Source organism: Sinocyclocheilus rhinocerous, unplaced genomic scaffold (genome assembly GCF_001515625.1).
Source record: "Sinocyclocheilus rhinocerous isolate Xijiao unplaced genomic scaffold, SAMN03320098_v1.1 scaffold210, whole genome shotgun sequence".
Taxonomy (NCBI): Eukaryota; Metazoa; Chordata; class Actinopteri; order Cypriniformes; family Cyprinidae; genus Sinocyclocheilus; species Sinocyclocheilus rhinocerous.
In genome coordinates this window covers 282,323-293,914 of record NW_015654490.1, presented here as the reverse complement: position 1 = coordinate 293,914, position 11,592 = coordinate 282,323, and the positions used below count along the sequence as shown (strand labels likewise).

Genomic DNA, 11,592 nt, shown 5'->3' with positions numbered 1-11,592 from the left:
AAGCCATTGAAAAGTGCTTGAATTTCTCTCTCAAAAGGTTGTACAAACCCTGAAATGAATGTTGTAATGCATTCGACTATTTCTACCACAACACCATGGTTACAGTTAGCGTTACCGCTTCTGGTTTCCAGACGTATGTCACCACTGTTTCTAACAATTCTGTGCAGAATTTGAATGATTCTCACTAGATCTCGCAGCAACCTTATTGTGCGGCGAATTCAAACGCTTCTCACTGGATCTCGCAGCACTGTTGCATCTGTGCAGTAACAGTGTCGCGAAATCAACATTGGCTCCTGAGTAAAGCTGTTCTGAGCTTGGACAACCGTTTAGTTTAGCTTTCGTTTCGTTTGCCGTTTGATGTTTCTCAAATGCAACAGAAATGGCAGCGCTTATGAGTTGGACAATGCGGTGGTCGCACCAGTGCGACTGCTCACAAAAATTAGTTGCACCGGCAGAAAAATTGGTCGAACCCATTTGGTCGCAGTCTGGAGCTCTGGACCACTGGGACTGGAGGAGGTTCAGGACACTGGAGAACACTGGACTGAGTCTAGGAACTGGACAGGGCTTTGGAGAAACTACAGGGACTGGATGAGACCTCCGATCAGACTCTAGAAGGATGGCCATCTGTAATTCTGACTTGGAACTGGTGGCCATGACAGGTAATGATTCCATGACGGCGGCCATAATGGGTGATGACTGACGATCGGCGGCCATGATGGGTGAGGAATGGAGATAGGCGGCCATGTTATGTATAGCTGATCTGGGACTGGCAGGCATTAAGGGTGATTGGTCTGGATGGAATTCTTGTACGGATTTTAGGACCAAAGGAAAACTTAGAAGGGACTCACTACAGAACTCTGAGTTAGGAGCGAACACATTGTGGAACTCTGGGACTGGAGCGGATTCAGGGGTTGGTTCAGGGATCAGAATAGACACCGGGTGGTAGTTGGAGGCAGGACTTGCAGAGGGCCATCTTTTCTTCGTATGCCTCCTCCTTTGGGCAGAGGTGAAAAGAAGTGCTGAGGTTTTAATAGTCTCCGAGTTGGTCCCAAGCTTTGGCGCTGACTCATGGGTGCGAACAGGTTCTGGAACAGGAATGGACTTACAACTGAACTTAAAGGCTGAGACAGATTTGATGACTGGCGTGAACCCTGGAACAGGTGAGATGGATCAGATGGTTAAGGATGTTGAGGATTTGTCTACAGATTCGGGAATTTCACTCAATGGAACAGGCTCAGGAACGCTACTCACTGGAGCGGACATGGGAAGTGCTTCCTCTACAGTATACGTTGATCCACACAACCATAGAATATAATCAACATATTGTTGCAAAGAACATGTGGTTGCACCCGCTGGAACTAGTAGATAAAGGTGATCATCCAAGCCGCACCAGAAAATGGTCTTTAGTGTGTCATCGTTCCAGGGAGCTTGATGTGAGAGCTCGAAGAACTCCTCTACGTAGTCCTCAATCGGGCGGCCATCTTGAAAGAGTGTGAGAAGCTGGTCCACTGGGTCTTGAGGGGTGAGGATAATGCCCATGTTGTAAGGCAAATTTTGTGCGGGCTGGTCTTCTGTCACAAAACAGATAACAGAGAACACAGGAAAGGGAGTACAGCAGGTTTATTGAAGCCGGGATCAGAACAGGAAATCAGGTAAGTTCAGAAGTCAACATAACATCATAACTTAATGGAGAAACTGGAAGAGTAAAAAGTATTCCTTTATCCACAGGTAGCTTAAACTAAAGGAGGCTTTGTAGACATCAGGCACAAACTCAGGTGAAAAGAAAGTCTTTTAGAATAGTTTGTTGGACTTATCTCATGATAACTTGGTTTAATATTCCTTATCCAGGTTCGAGGGCTCAGAGAGCGGACAGACAGAGGTTTCTCTGGAAGGTGGATCGGGTCACCGTGATTCAGGTGAGTAGCGCTGGTGAGGAGTAGGGAAGTGTATCCCACAATATGTAGGATATACCAACGACGAGACCAGACAATAAAGGAGCGGAAGGTGAGTGCTTTATATGGTAGGTAATGAGGTGAATGGTGGCAGGTGTGTTGATAGGGGATCAGGTGCAGGCGGCATGCTGGGAAATGGAGTCCTTAATGTGGTTAAGTGACTGAGCTGGTGACTGCTGGTCTGGGCTGTGACAGAATGATTCAATGACAAATTGATTTTTTAACAGTCACTTGTTGCCACATATCGACACAAATGTTATTTAAAGCACCAGTTACTTTCAAAAGGTGATTTGATTTGCTCTATTTTGATCGCAACCATAGACATCAGTGTTTATATCGGAACTATAAACTTTCATCCCAGTATTTCTGTGATAATATGAATGACTGTAAGACAGAAATAATAGGCCTAATGTGTAGTTGAAAAGACTGTTTGTTTTTTACCTAAACATGCTAACTGCTCTCTCTGTGCCAGCAGCAGTGCTAACGTAGATTTGAATGTTCCAGTAAGACTTTTTCAAAGGTTTAATGGACACAGGTGTATCGTTGTCATTTAGAAATTAGACCGCAACCGCGATCGTGATCTTTCAGCGATTAATCGTGCAGCTCTAGTACGTAGAGTGTGAAAAATCAGTTTATGAATACCAGGATTAATTGTTAATCCAGAGGATTCCCTTTAGCCAGGGTTTAGAATGACCCAGCACTGAATATTTCAAGTGTGAGAACCCCTGTAGTGGTGGCACAAACCCTGTGTATTCTCGTCTGCTAAACGATTAAATGTAAATGTATTCTGACTGCATGTGAACCTGTGTTTAATGTCGTCTAGGTTGTGTAAAGCCCTATTCGGACGGGACCAGTTTTCAAGGGGGTCATCAGAGAAATTTGTGTTTCACAGATGTACAGTAAAAATTCCAGAGCAAATTACGTACTGTTTTTCGCCAAACTCGATGGGAAATCTAATCTTCTGTGCAAATATCTGTGATTGCTGATATAGTATTATCCCAACGCTCATGTATTTTTTGGCCTACCTGAGCTACTGTTTGCGCACCAATCTTACGCATGCTAAACCTTTAACTATGGATGGTATTCGGCAAAAAAATAAACTAATAAAATTAATAAGGAGAGATAAAATTAGGAAACTGCTAAAACTGGCCATTTTAACATCGGCGTCAGGTAAGATGCTTGTCTACATTTTGTCTGCTCACTTGCATGGATTTATAGTAAGCCGCCACTTAAACTCACGTGAAGTTTATTTATTAGACATATGCGCCGTATCTAGAAAACACACCCACTTCTGTAGTAAACACAGAGATGTTAGTCCCGTCGAGTGATTAGAAAGTGATTCGAGTGATTAGAAATGAAACCCATATACAAAGTTCTGGCATGAAACTCTAGATGGCGCAGTCCGATAGATCTAATTCAGTATGACATAATGACATCATCATCACATGTCACAGCTGATTGGTTCTCTCCTGTATCAGTAGCCAATGAGCTTGCTGCTCAACATTCAAATACTTGGCTAATGCTTGCTGTAGCAGTGCACTTCAGAAACCCTCCACCTTCCCCAGGCGTGACAGATCGCTGTATAAACTCCTCAGTTCTGACAACATCCCTTCATCTTTACTACTAGTTTTAACATGAATTATAAATGAATGAACATCTCACCCCTCACGTAATCGCTCAATCAGTGTTTCAACAGCTCGATATTATTATTTGCAAGAAATTAAGTCTAATGAAGAGCATTTTGCGAAATATTACACTAGGGTATATGCTTCATTATATTTTACTTTACCTGTTAGTGATGTCTTAATTATTTAATGTATGTTTAAATAAATCTTTTATGAAACAAGTTATGACAGCCACTGTGAAATTATTATATTTTAACAACAAATATAAATGTAGAACATTTAGAAGTTAATTTAAAAACATGTTTGCATAAATTTTTTTTTCATTTTGAGTGTTAATTGTTATAGTTAAAAATAAACAGTAATTGAATTTAAGTTTGGGCTCTGTTGTTAATTGTAACCTTATAGTAATGTAAAAGGGCTCCCTATTGTTTAGATCAGAAGCTGAGGTAGATTTTTATTCCTAAGAAAATTAATTATAATTAAATTTATTTAAAGAAAGAGCAATTTGTTCAGTAAACCATTGTTTAATTAAAAAAAGAAGCAATTTATGTTTAGTTTTTTTCCTCCTGCTGTACCGAAACCATACCGAACCATGAAGTCAAAACCGAGGGACGTACCGAACCGTCATGTTTGTGTACCGTTACACCCCTAATTAACCATGCCAATCAGTCCGAGAGTTGTCATGACAGAAATGTAGTCTAGAAAACTAGTCCTGTCTGAATGGGGCTTACGTTTGATTGAACACACAGCCTCTGACATCAACAACCAAACATGGGAAGTGTTTTCTCCTCCCTTTTGAGAAGTAGTTTCTGTCCTGACTGCGTTTCATTGCCGTACGGCCGATGCTACCTCAGAGTAGGGCGTCACGCTGGCGAACTCCTGATGCAGCTGCAGCAGCTGGATGAGCTCCGGCTGTCTCTTCGCCGTCTCCACCGCAGCAGCTATAAACTCATCTGCTTTAGAGGCGAACTCGTATGCAGCGCTCCTGGAGCTGAAAGCGTAGTGTTTCTCCTTGTGCTTTAGGACGCCGATCTTTGGATTGCCTGAGAAGAGACACTAATATGTCTTCTCAAAGAAAACAAATATCAAATGCAATGCACACAGTTTCACTGTTTGTACCTGGCAGTAAAAGTCCGTTGTTCTTCACGAGGGTGAAGCCACAGAAGCCCTTATACTGCAGAGGCACGTCCTCAACGTGAGCTGAGCTCTCAGGAAAACACCATTCACACGAGCTCATCTCCGACTCAACAACACGCTCTTCTGAAACAAAGTAGCAGTGACTCGTGACCGTTACACACAATTTCAGTGGCCATTATTCAGAAACAGCTGCCTGCGAATGACCAGTCAAAATCAAATATTCAGATATTAAGACTCATTTCATCTGACACTTCTCAAGTCTTCAGTTGTAACACTTAAGCTCAGCACACTGAGGGCCTGATTTACTAAACCGAGTGAAACCGAAATCCCATAAAAGTGCTGATGGGAGTGGAAATTTCAGCAGATGATCTGGCAATGAGCAAATCAAAGAACACAGGTGCAGCTCATTTCCATAATAACTAATGCAGTTACCCAAAGCAGCACAAATGAGCAACTATCGCAGGCATGTAAAGCATAAAATGGGTTAAGACCCGGTTTTTTGGGTGTTGGGTCAGTACAGTGACCACCAAAACTTAGTAAATTATGTTTCGTGATTCATTAAAATAGTCTTTATTTAAATACAAATGCATATGCAATAAGAACAGATGCCTTTTCATCTTTTCACTAATGTTTTACTTATCTTTTTTAATACCAGTAGGCGGTTTGCTCTGGTGTGAGCTGCTAGTGAATCTGGTCCTAAAGTTCAACAGGTGTTTTCGTCTGGCTGCGTGTCGCACCTGCTGTCACAGAGCATCTGTCCGCATCCGTTTGCACCTGCAGTCCATGCAGCAGCAGCTCCAGCTGATCTGGGCTCAGCAGAGACTGCGCTGATAGGAACGCTCTCAGACCGGACGCCACGTTAGTGAGCATGCTCAGTAGCAGCATCTCGCCTTCCAGTCCCGCCCAGAACGAAGCCAGTGCTGTGAAATGAGGCTGACAAGAAGAGCGACGCTTATAAATCTACATGCGATCACAAGAGTGGCACTGCTGTACTGTAAAAAACAGACACTTTCTGTGACGGACCAGGATTACTACTTATTCAAACGGACAGTTCTGACTCTAATTTGCACAAACTGTGTTCAAAGCGGTTGCAAAAGAACCAATATATATATACACCTGACCACACAGCAGTGGAATATTATATTAATATATAGTGTATAGAAAGTTCTGAATGCCTTTCATTAAATGCAACAAACTACACAAGCACAAGCACATTTCACAAAAACAAATTCATTATTTTTCTTGTCACTGTATCTTAAGTATCGCCTACTTTCAGTTACAATATTTTTAGAATTCAATTATTTGCTCCATGTAAAATAATTGAAAAAGCTTACAGGACACTAAATATGATTTAAAGCCATCTGTTCACTATGGAAGCTTGTTTCCGCCATGGAATAAAGAAAATACAAAGGTAAATGTGACTTTTTATCTCACAAGTAACAGTAATGTTCTGTTTTGGTTTCATTTTCAAGGACTTTTAGTTTGCTAACCGTTGTTTCTTCTGTTCTCTGTTCCTGTTTGATCTTTAGTTGCTATGACAATTCATTATTTTCCTCACACCTGTCTGTGATTGAGGTCATTATCACTGTGTGTTTAAGTTCCTCTTGTATTGCAGTTCTTTGTCCGGTATTGTTTAAGGTTGTGTTGTGTGTAAGCCTTCGATCTCCAGTGTATTCATGTTGGATTTATGGATTTAGTAGACTGTTGGAATTTTTCTACGTTGTGCGATTTATTTACAGCAATGCAGTTACATTCCAATTCTGAGTTTATATCTTGCTATTCTGAGAGAAAAAAAAAGAAAGAATTGTGAGAGATAAACTCAGAACTGTAAGAGTTTATATCTCACACTTCTACTAAAAAAAGAGTCAGAATTCTGAGTTGTAAATTCAGAATAGAGTATAAAAAGTCACAATTAACTTCCGTGTCGGGAACAGGTTTCCATAGTTTACAGATCAATCATATAATGAACATTCAAACCCATTGCTACACTATTTCTCCCTCATATGAATGAGTCTTCTCTTTGAATTTAATGTCTTTATCTTGTTCTTTGTAAAGATGCTTTGAAATAATATTGTAAAATTCACAATATAAATTCATTAAAATTGTGAACTATCAATAAACATTCAGCACAAACAGATGGACAACAGCATTGCAGAAATCACTCACAAACACATGCGATGTCGGCACTGTGGTCTTGGTGTGCACTGTGTCCTTCAGGAGCATCATTCGAGTCTTTAGATCAGACTGTAACCGTGTCACTTCCTTCGCGCTCTGGATGATGTCCGCCTGATGAAACACGAACACCAAATCACATCACCATACTGTCATGTATTCATCCTCAACGTCATATTACAGCATCAGCAGATATTACAGCATTCTAAGGCATCGCAGTACTGAAGCAAAGGCTATACATTCTGATTCTAATAAAAAACAGAAATCTTGGTAGCACTTTATTTTCCCGCATGCACATACTATGTACTTATTATATTAATTACAATAAGGTAATAACTAGAGACTAACCCATGCAGTTACCTCATATCATGCACTACTTCCTTAGGTAAGTATACTGTTAGTACAGGTAAGTGCACGAACTGTAAAATAAAGTGCAACCAAAATATTTCTGTAACAATCAGCCAAGTTGAGAGAAATGTTGAATATGAATATACTTATGTGTAAATTCAGTTCAATCACAAATGACTATTTTACACTATATTTCTGCATAACGCACATTTTGATGCTTTTTAGAGCATTGCATCCTACAGTATTAGCTTAGCAACATGCTAAAACGCCAAACTCTATCCACCTTTTTCCTAACAAGCCTACTGCGCTGAAACTTTATGAAAAAAGACAACATATAGGCTACTGCGGAGTTGTGGTCTGCTGTCCTGATTTAATTTACAAAACACACTATATTTCATTTAGAATCTTTCGTTTTTCTCTTGTCTGTTTCCAGATTTGCTTTCACGGGGATGTAGTAAAATGCAATTGTTACATAATATAGATATATTATTATAATGATATTTATCACATTAGTAATATTGCTGCGGATAGCATCGAGCTTAGGGGTTATTCATGGTATGCTGAAAGTAATTTGTTAATGCTCTTACACTTAAATGTTCCTCTGTATGTCTGATGGTTGGAGGGTGAGTAAAATAATGTCACGTCATTGCACCCAGTTTTTGAAAATGCTTATTACGTTCATAGAGCGAACGTTTTGCTGATTGTTTACAGTGTAAACAGAAGTTACTCCCATAATTTGCTCAAAACGTCATGGGGTGTAGGATAAAGGTGGATGGAGAACAACTGTGAGTCGAGTCTCTTGTGCACTATTTGTGTGATCTTAAAGAGTTGCGGCTCATGGAGACTGATTTGTTTCAAATCACTCACTTGCCTTACGTTCGTAAAGGGGTCATATGACGTTGCTAAAAATAACATTATGTTGTGTAATGCAATGTGTTTACGCGGTTTAAGGTTCAAAAAACATTATTTTCCACATACCGTACAAATATTGTCAGAGACTGTCTTACTATAGGGAGATGGAGATGAGAGGGTCTGTATTACTTACTATTGGAGAAAGCGTAACGGCTAACTCGGATCACGTGTGCCTTAATTAATAACCATTACAGCCCTGACATCATTTAATTTCAGTAAGAGTTGTGCGATTCTCAGTCATACCATAGGAATGAATGGGAAGTGCCGTCGCAAAAAGTCAGTGACTTCTCTCATAAAACGGTATATAACGGTATTTTTCGGTATAAACTCTAAAAATAGTTCAATCCAAAAGTATTGCATAGTGTAAAATATGTTGAAGATTAGCTGATTTGGCTGTCGATAAATTAAATGATAAGCTGTTTCCTCTAAAAAGCTGTTTATTCAGCATCTCCTCCACGGACATCCATTCAAATAAAACGGCCTCTGGTCTCCTTTCCGTTACGCTTTTTTGGCTAATGGTTGCAGGTTTGCCTTCTAGTGGCTTTGTTATTGTTTCTCCTCTATGCCCCGCCTTTCTGAAATGCGTCGATTTTTACAAAGCTAATCGTTCTGAAAAGCGCTCTGTTCTCTGATTGGCCAGCTGTCCAGTGCGTTGTGATTGGCCGAATACCTCAAGCGTGTGACGGAAACGTTACGCCCCTTACCATATTTGGAAACACACAAAAGTTACGCCTTCTTTCTTTGTGTGAACATTTGGGCGGCGTTATGCAAATCTTCCCACACAGTGACATAGACATGTGGGGGCGTGTTTAAACGAGCCGTTTTAGGAGGGCGTGGACGAGTTTTAACTTTTATAAAGAATCTCTCTTTGGGTTTGAGACTTTAGTCTTCGCAACTTTACAGATCTTATATATGCACAAACAGCTTGTAACACTCCGAAGAGAAACTTGAAATTGCATCTTATGGCCCCTTTCAGACAGACAGCAGAGTGAGGCAGGTCTCTAGGAGTGTGGTTAAGAGCTAATGCCCTGTCTGTCTGACTTGATGAGACTCTCTGTAACAGTGAAACCCACCAGTATGAGTCTGAGGAAGGCCTCGTGCTGTCGTGTGTTGTACAGAGCCTGTTTGAGCAGGTCGGGGTGGACGGGGCACTCGGTGCGCTCACAGATCTTCTCCAGCAGGGCCGTGTACTGCCAGGCCAAGCGCTCACATCCCGCCAGTTCACTCTCTATATCTGCGGCCGCGGCCGGCAGCGTCTCGTTCAGAACGGCTGGCACTGCAGGAGACGCATGGAGAAGTGAGCGCTAACAGTATGAGGTCAGGATGAGTGAACTCAGGGAGACTCACGTACGGTTCTGGATGCCCTCTCCTCCTTTCCTGCTGTCCTTGTTGAAGAGGCGTATGCCGCTGACGATCAGAGCGAGCTCGCTCAGCTGCTGCTCTTTGTCTTGTTTCAGCAGAGACATGAAGGTGGCCAGCTGAGCCTGAGGAAAGACGCTCTGCAGAGCCGCTGCAACAAACAACATGCAGTCATCCTGTACTGACACCTGGTGTCATGAACACAGCATCATCACACAAGATCAACACCAGCAGAAATGCTCTTTCAGCAGTCAGCCGTGACTAAGAGTTACTGAGACAAACTACAGTATTCACTACTCACTTGGCAATGGATAATGTATTTATGAGTGAGCTGAGCAAGTATTATGCATTTAATCTGATTAGACATATAAAAGGTTTAAGTATAGATAAAGATTTAGATATACAGTATGTACTGTATATATACGTATACTGGTCAAAAGTTTCATCATAAAGATTTAGGGTAACACTTATAGCCTTTATGTATAATGCATTATAAAGGGTTTTTAAATGCATTATAATTGCTCATTTTATAGTGCATAAAGGCTTTAAGTAAAGTGTTAGCAGATTTTTATATGTTTTCGAAAGAAGTCTCTTCTGCTCACCAAGGCTGCATTTCTTTGATCAAAGAATATACAGTAAAAACAGTAATATTGTGAAATATTATTATGACTTAAAATAGCTGTTTTCTATGTGAATATATGTTCAAGGGTCATGAAACCCTAAAACACATTTTTTAGGTGTTAACAGGAATGTATAGATCCGTACATTGATCAAAATAGTAATAGGACTCATATATTTTATTAGCAAGTGGAAAAGCAAAGCTGAAGCAACATCGTGAAATATGACATATATGCGTTGTGGTGATTGGCTCCCAGTATGCGTCTATGTCATCGGTTTCTCCACATTTATTGATGAGAAAAAGCTCCAAAAGAGCTCAATCCAATCACCACGCACTATTATGAATTAATAAAAACTGCGTTATTATGCATGAGAAAGTATGACTTCTGACTCTTCTTACTGCTGTGATCAAAGCTGTATTTTCAGCATCATTACTCCAGTCTTCAGTGTCACATGATCTTCAGAAATCATTCTAATATGCTGATTTGCTGCTCAAGAAACATTTATTATTATTATCAATGTTGAAAACAGTTGTGCTGATTCATATTTTTTTGTGGAAATCGTGATACATTTTATTTCACAGTTGAATATAAACATCATTTATTTGAAATATAAATCTTTTGTGACATTATAAATGTCACTTTTAAACCACCCATGCGGTATAAAAATAATTTATTTATTTACCTCAAACGTTTGAACAGTACTGTATATGTATATACAGGAGTCTCCAGAGCTACTATATGAATGTGAGTGCATCAGACGGCAGTACCTGTGGTTTCTCTCATGGTGTTGATGTCTGTGGCCGAGCCGAGGTTGCAGCGCTGGATGACATAGCTGACTATTTTGCCGTACAGGTTTTTGAGGTCCTCTCTGGTTTTGGCTCGAGAGTCTGTGATCTCTCTGCTCAGCGACGGCAAACGGGAACGCAGGACCTTCTGCTGAACCTCCAGAAACTCACCTGACACACAGACAGTCAGTCACACACACTCAACGCAGTCGGTTCACCTAAATGTGTGTCTGGATTGCTGTTTGTTTTTACACTTACGTCGAGATGTGTAGTTCATGTCGAAGTAAACCTGCATCTTAATGGTGTTCAGCGTGGGACTCGTCTGGTCCATCAGTCTGTCCACACACAGCTGAAGACACGACAGACACCTTACACTCACTTCACACACAGTCATCTTTTATTTATTAATTAGATAGAGAGGTTTGACAAGACTTTGAAACTTTTTAACCCTCAAGTGTCCAAATTTGGGCAAAATCATTTTGTTTTGTTTTTATGAGCCTATAACACAGCGGGTTTTTTATTTTTTATTTTGTCGAATAAAACAGTCACTCACACATACAAAACCAAAGAATTAAATGAGCCAATGACTGAGCATTTTTTGTGTGCCAATCAGCCACTGTCCACACACATACAAACACACACACACACTCACACTCTCACTCACACACACATACACACACAC

The 11,592-nt window shown here is 40.5% G+C and overlaps 1 protein-coding gene across 1 annotated transcript in view; it reads right to left on the bottom strand.

Annotated features, from left to right (window-relative positions):
• Nucleotides 1–11,592, bottom strand: part of cfap206 (cilia and flagella associated protein 206) — a 20,833-nt gene that overhangs the window by 6,161 nt on the left and 3,080 nt on the right. The window contains exons 3-10 of the mRNA XM_016523666.1: nt 11,169–11,259; nt 10,893–11,081; nt 9,498–9,656; nt 9,220–9,422; nt 6,881–7,000; nt 5,452–5,647; nt 4,697–4,837; nt 4,427–4,620 (exon numbers count right to left, since the gene is read on the bottom strand). Coding sequence (XP_016379152.1) covers nt 4,427–4,620; nt 4,697–4,837; nt 5,452–5,647; nt 6,881–7,000; nt 9,220–9,422; nt 9,498–9,656; nt 10,893–11,081; nt 11,169–11,259 — 1,293 coding nt within the window. The remainder of the gene's footprint in view (nt 1–4,426; nt 4,621–4,696; nt 4,838–5,451; nt 5,648–6,880; nt 7,001–9,219; nt 9,423–9,497; nt 9,657–10,892; nt 11,082–11,168; nt 11,260–11,592) is intronic.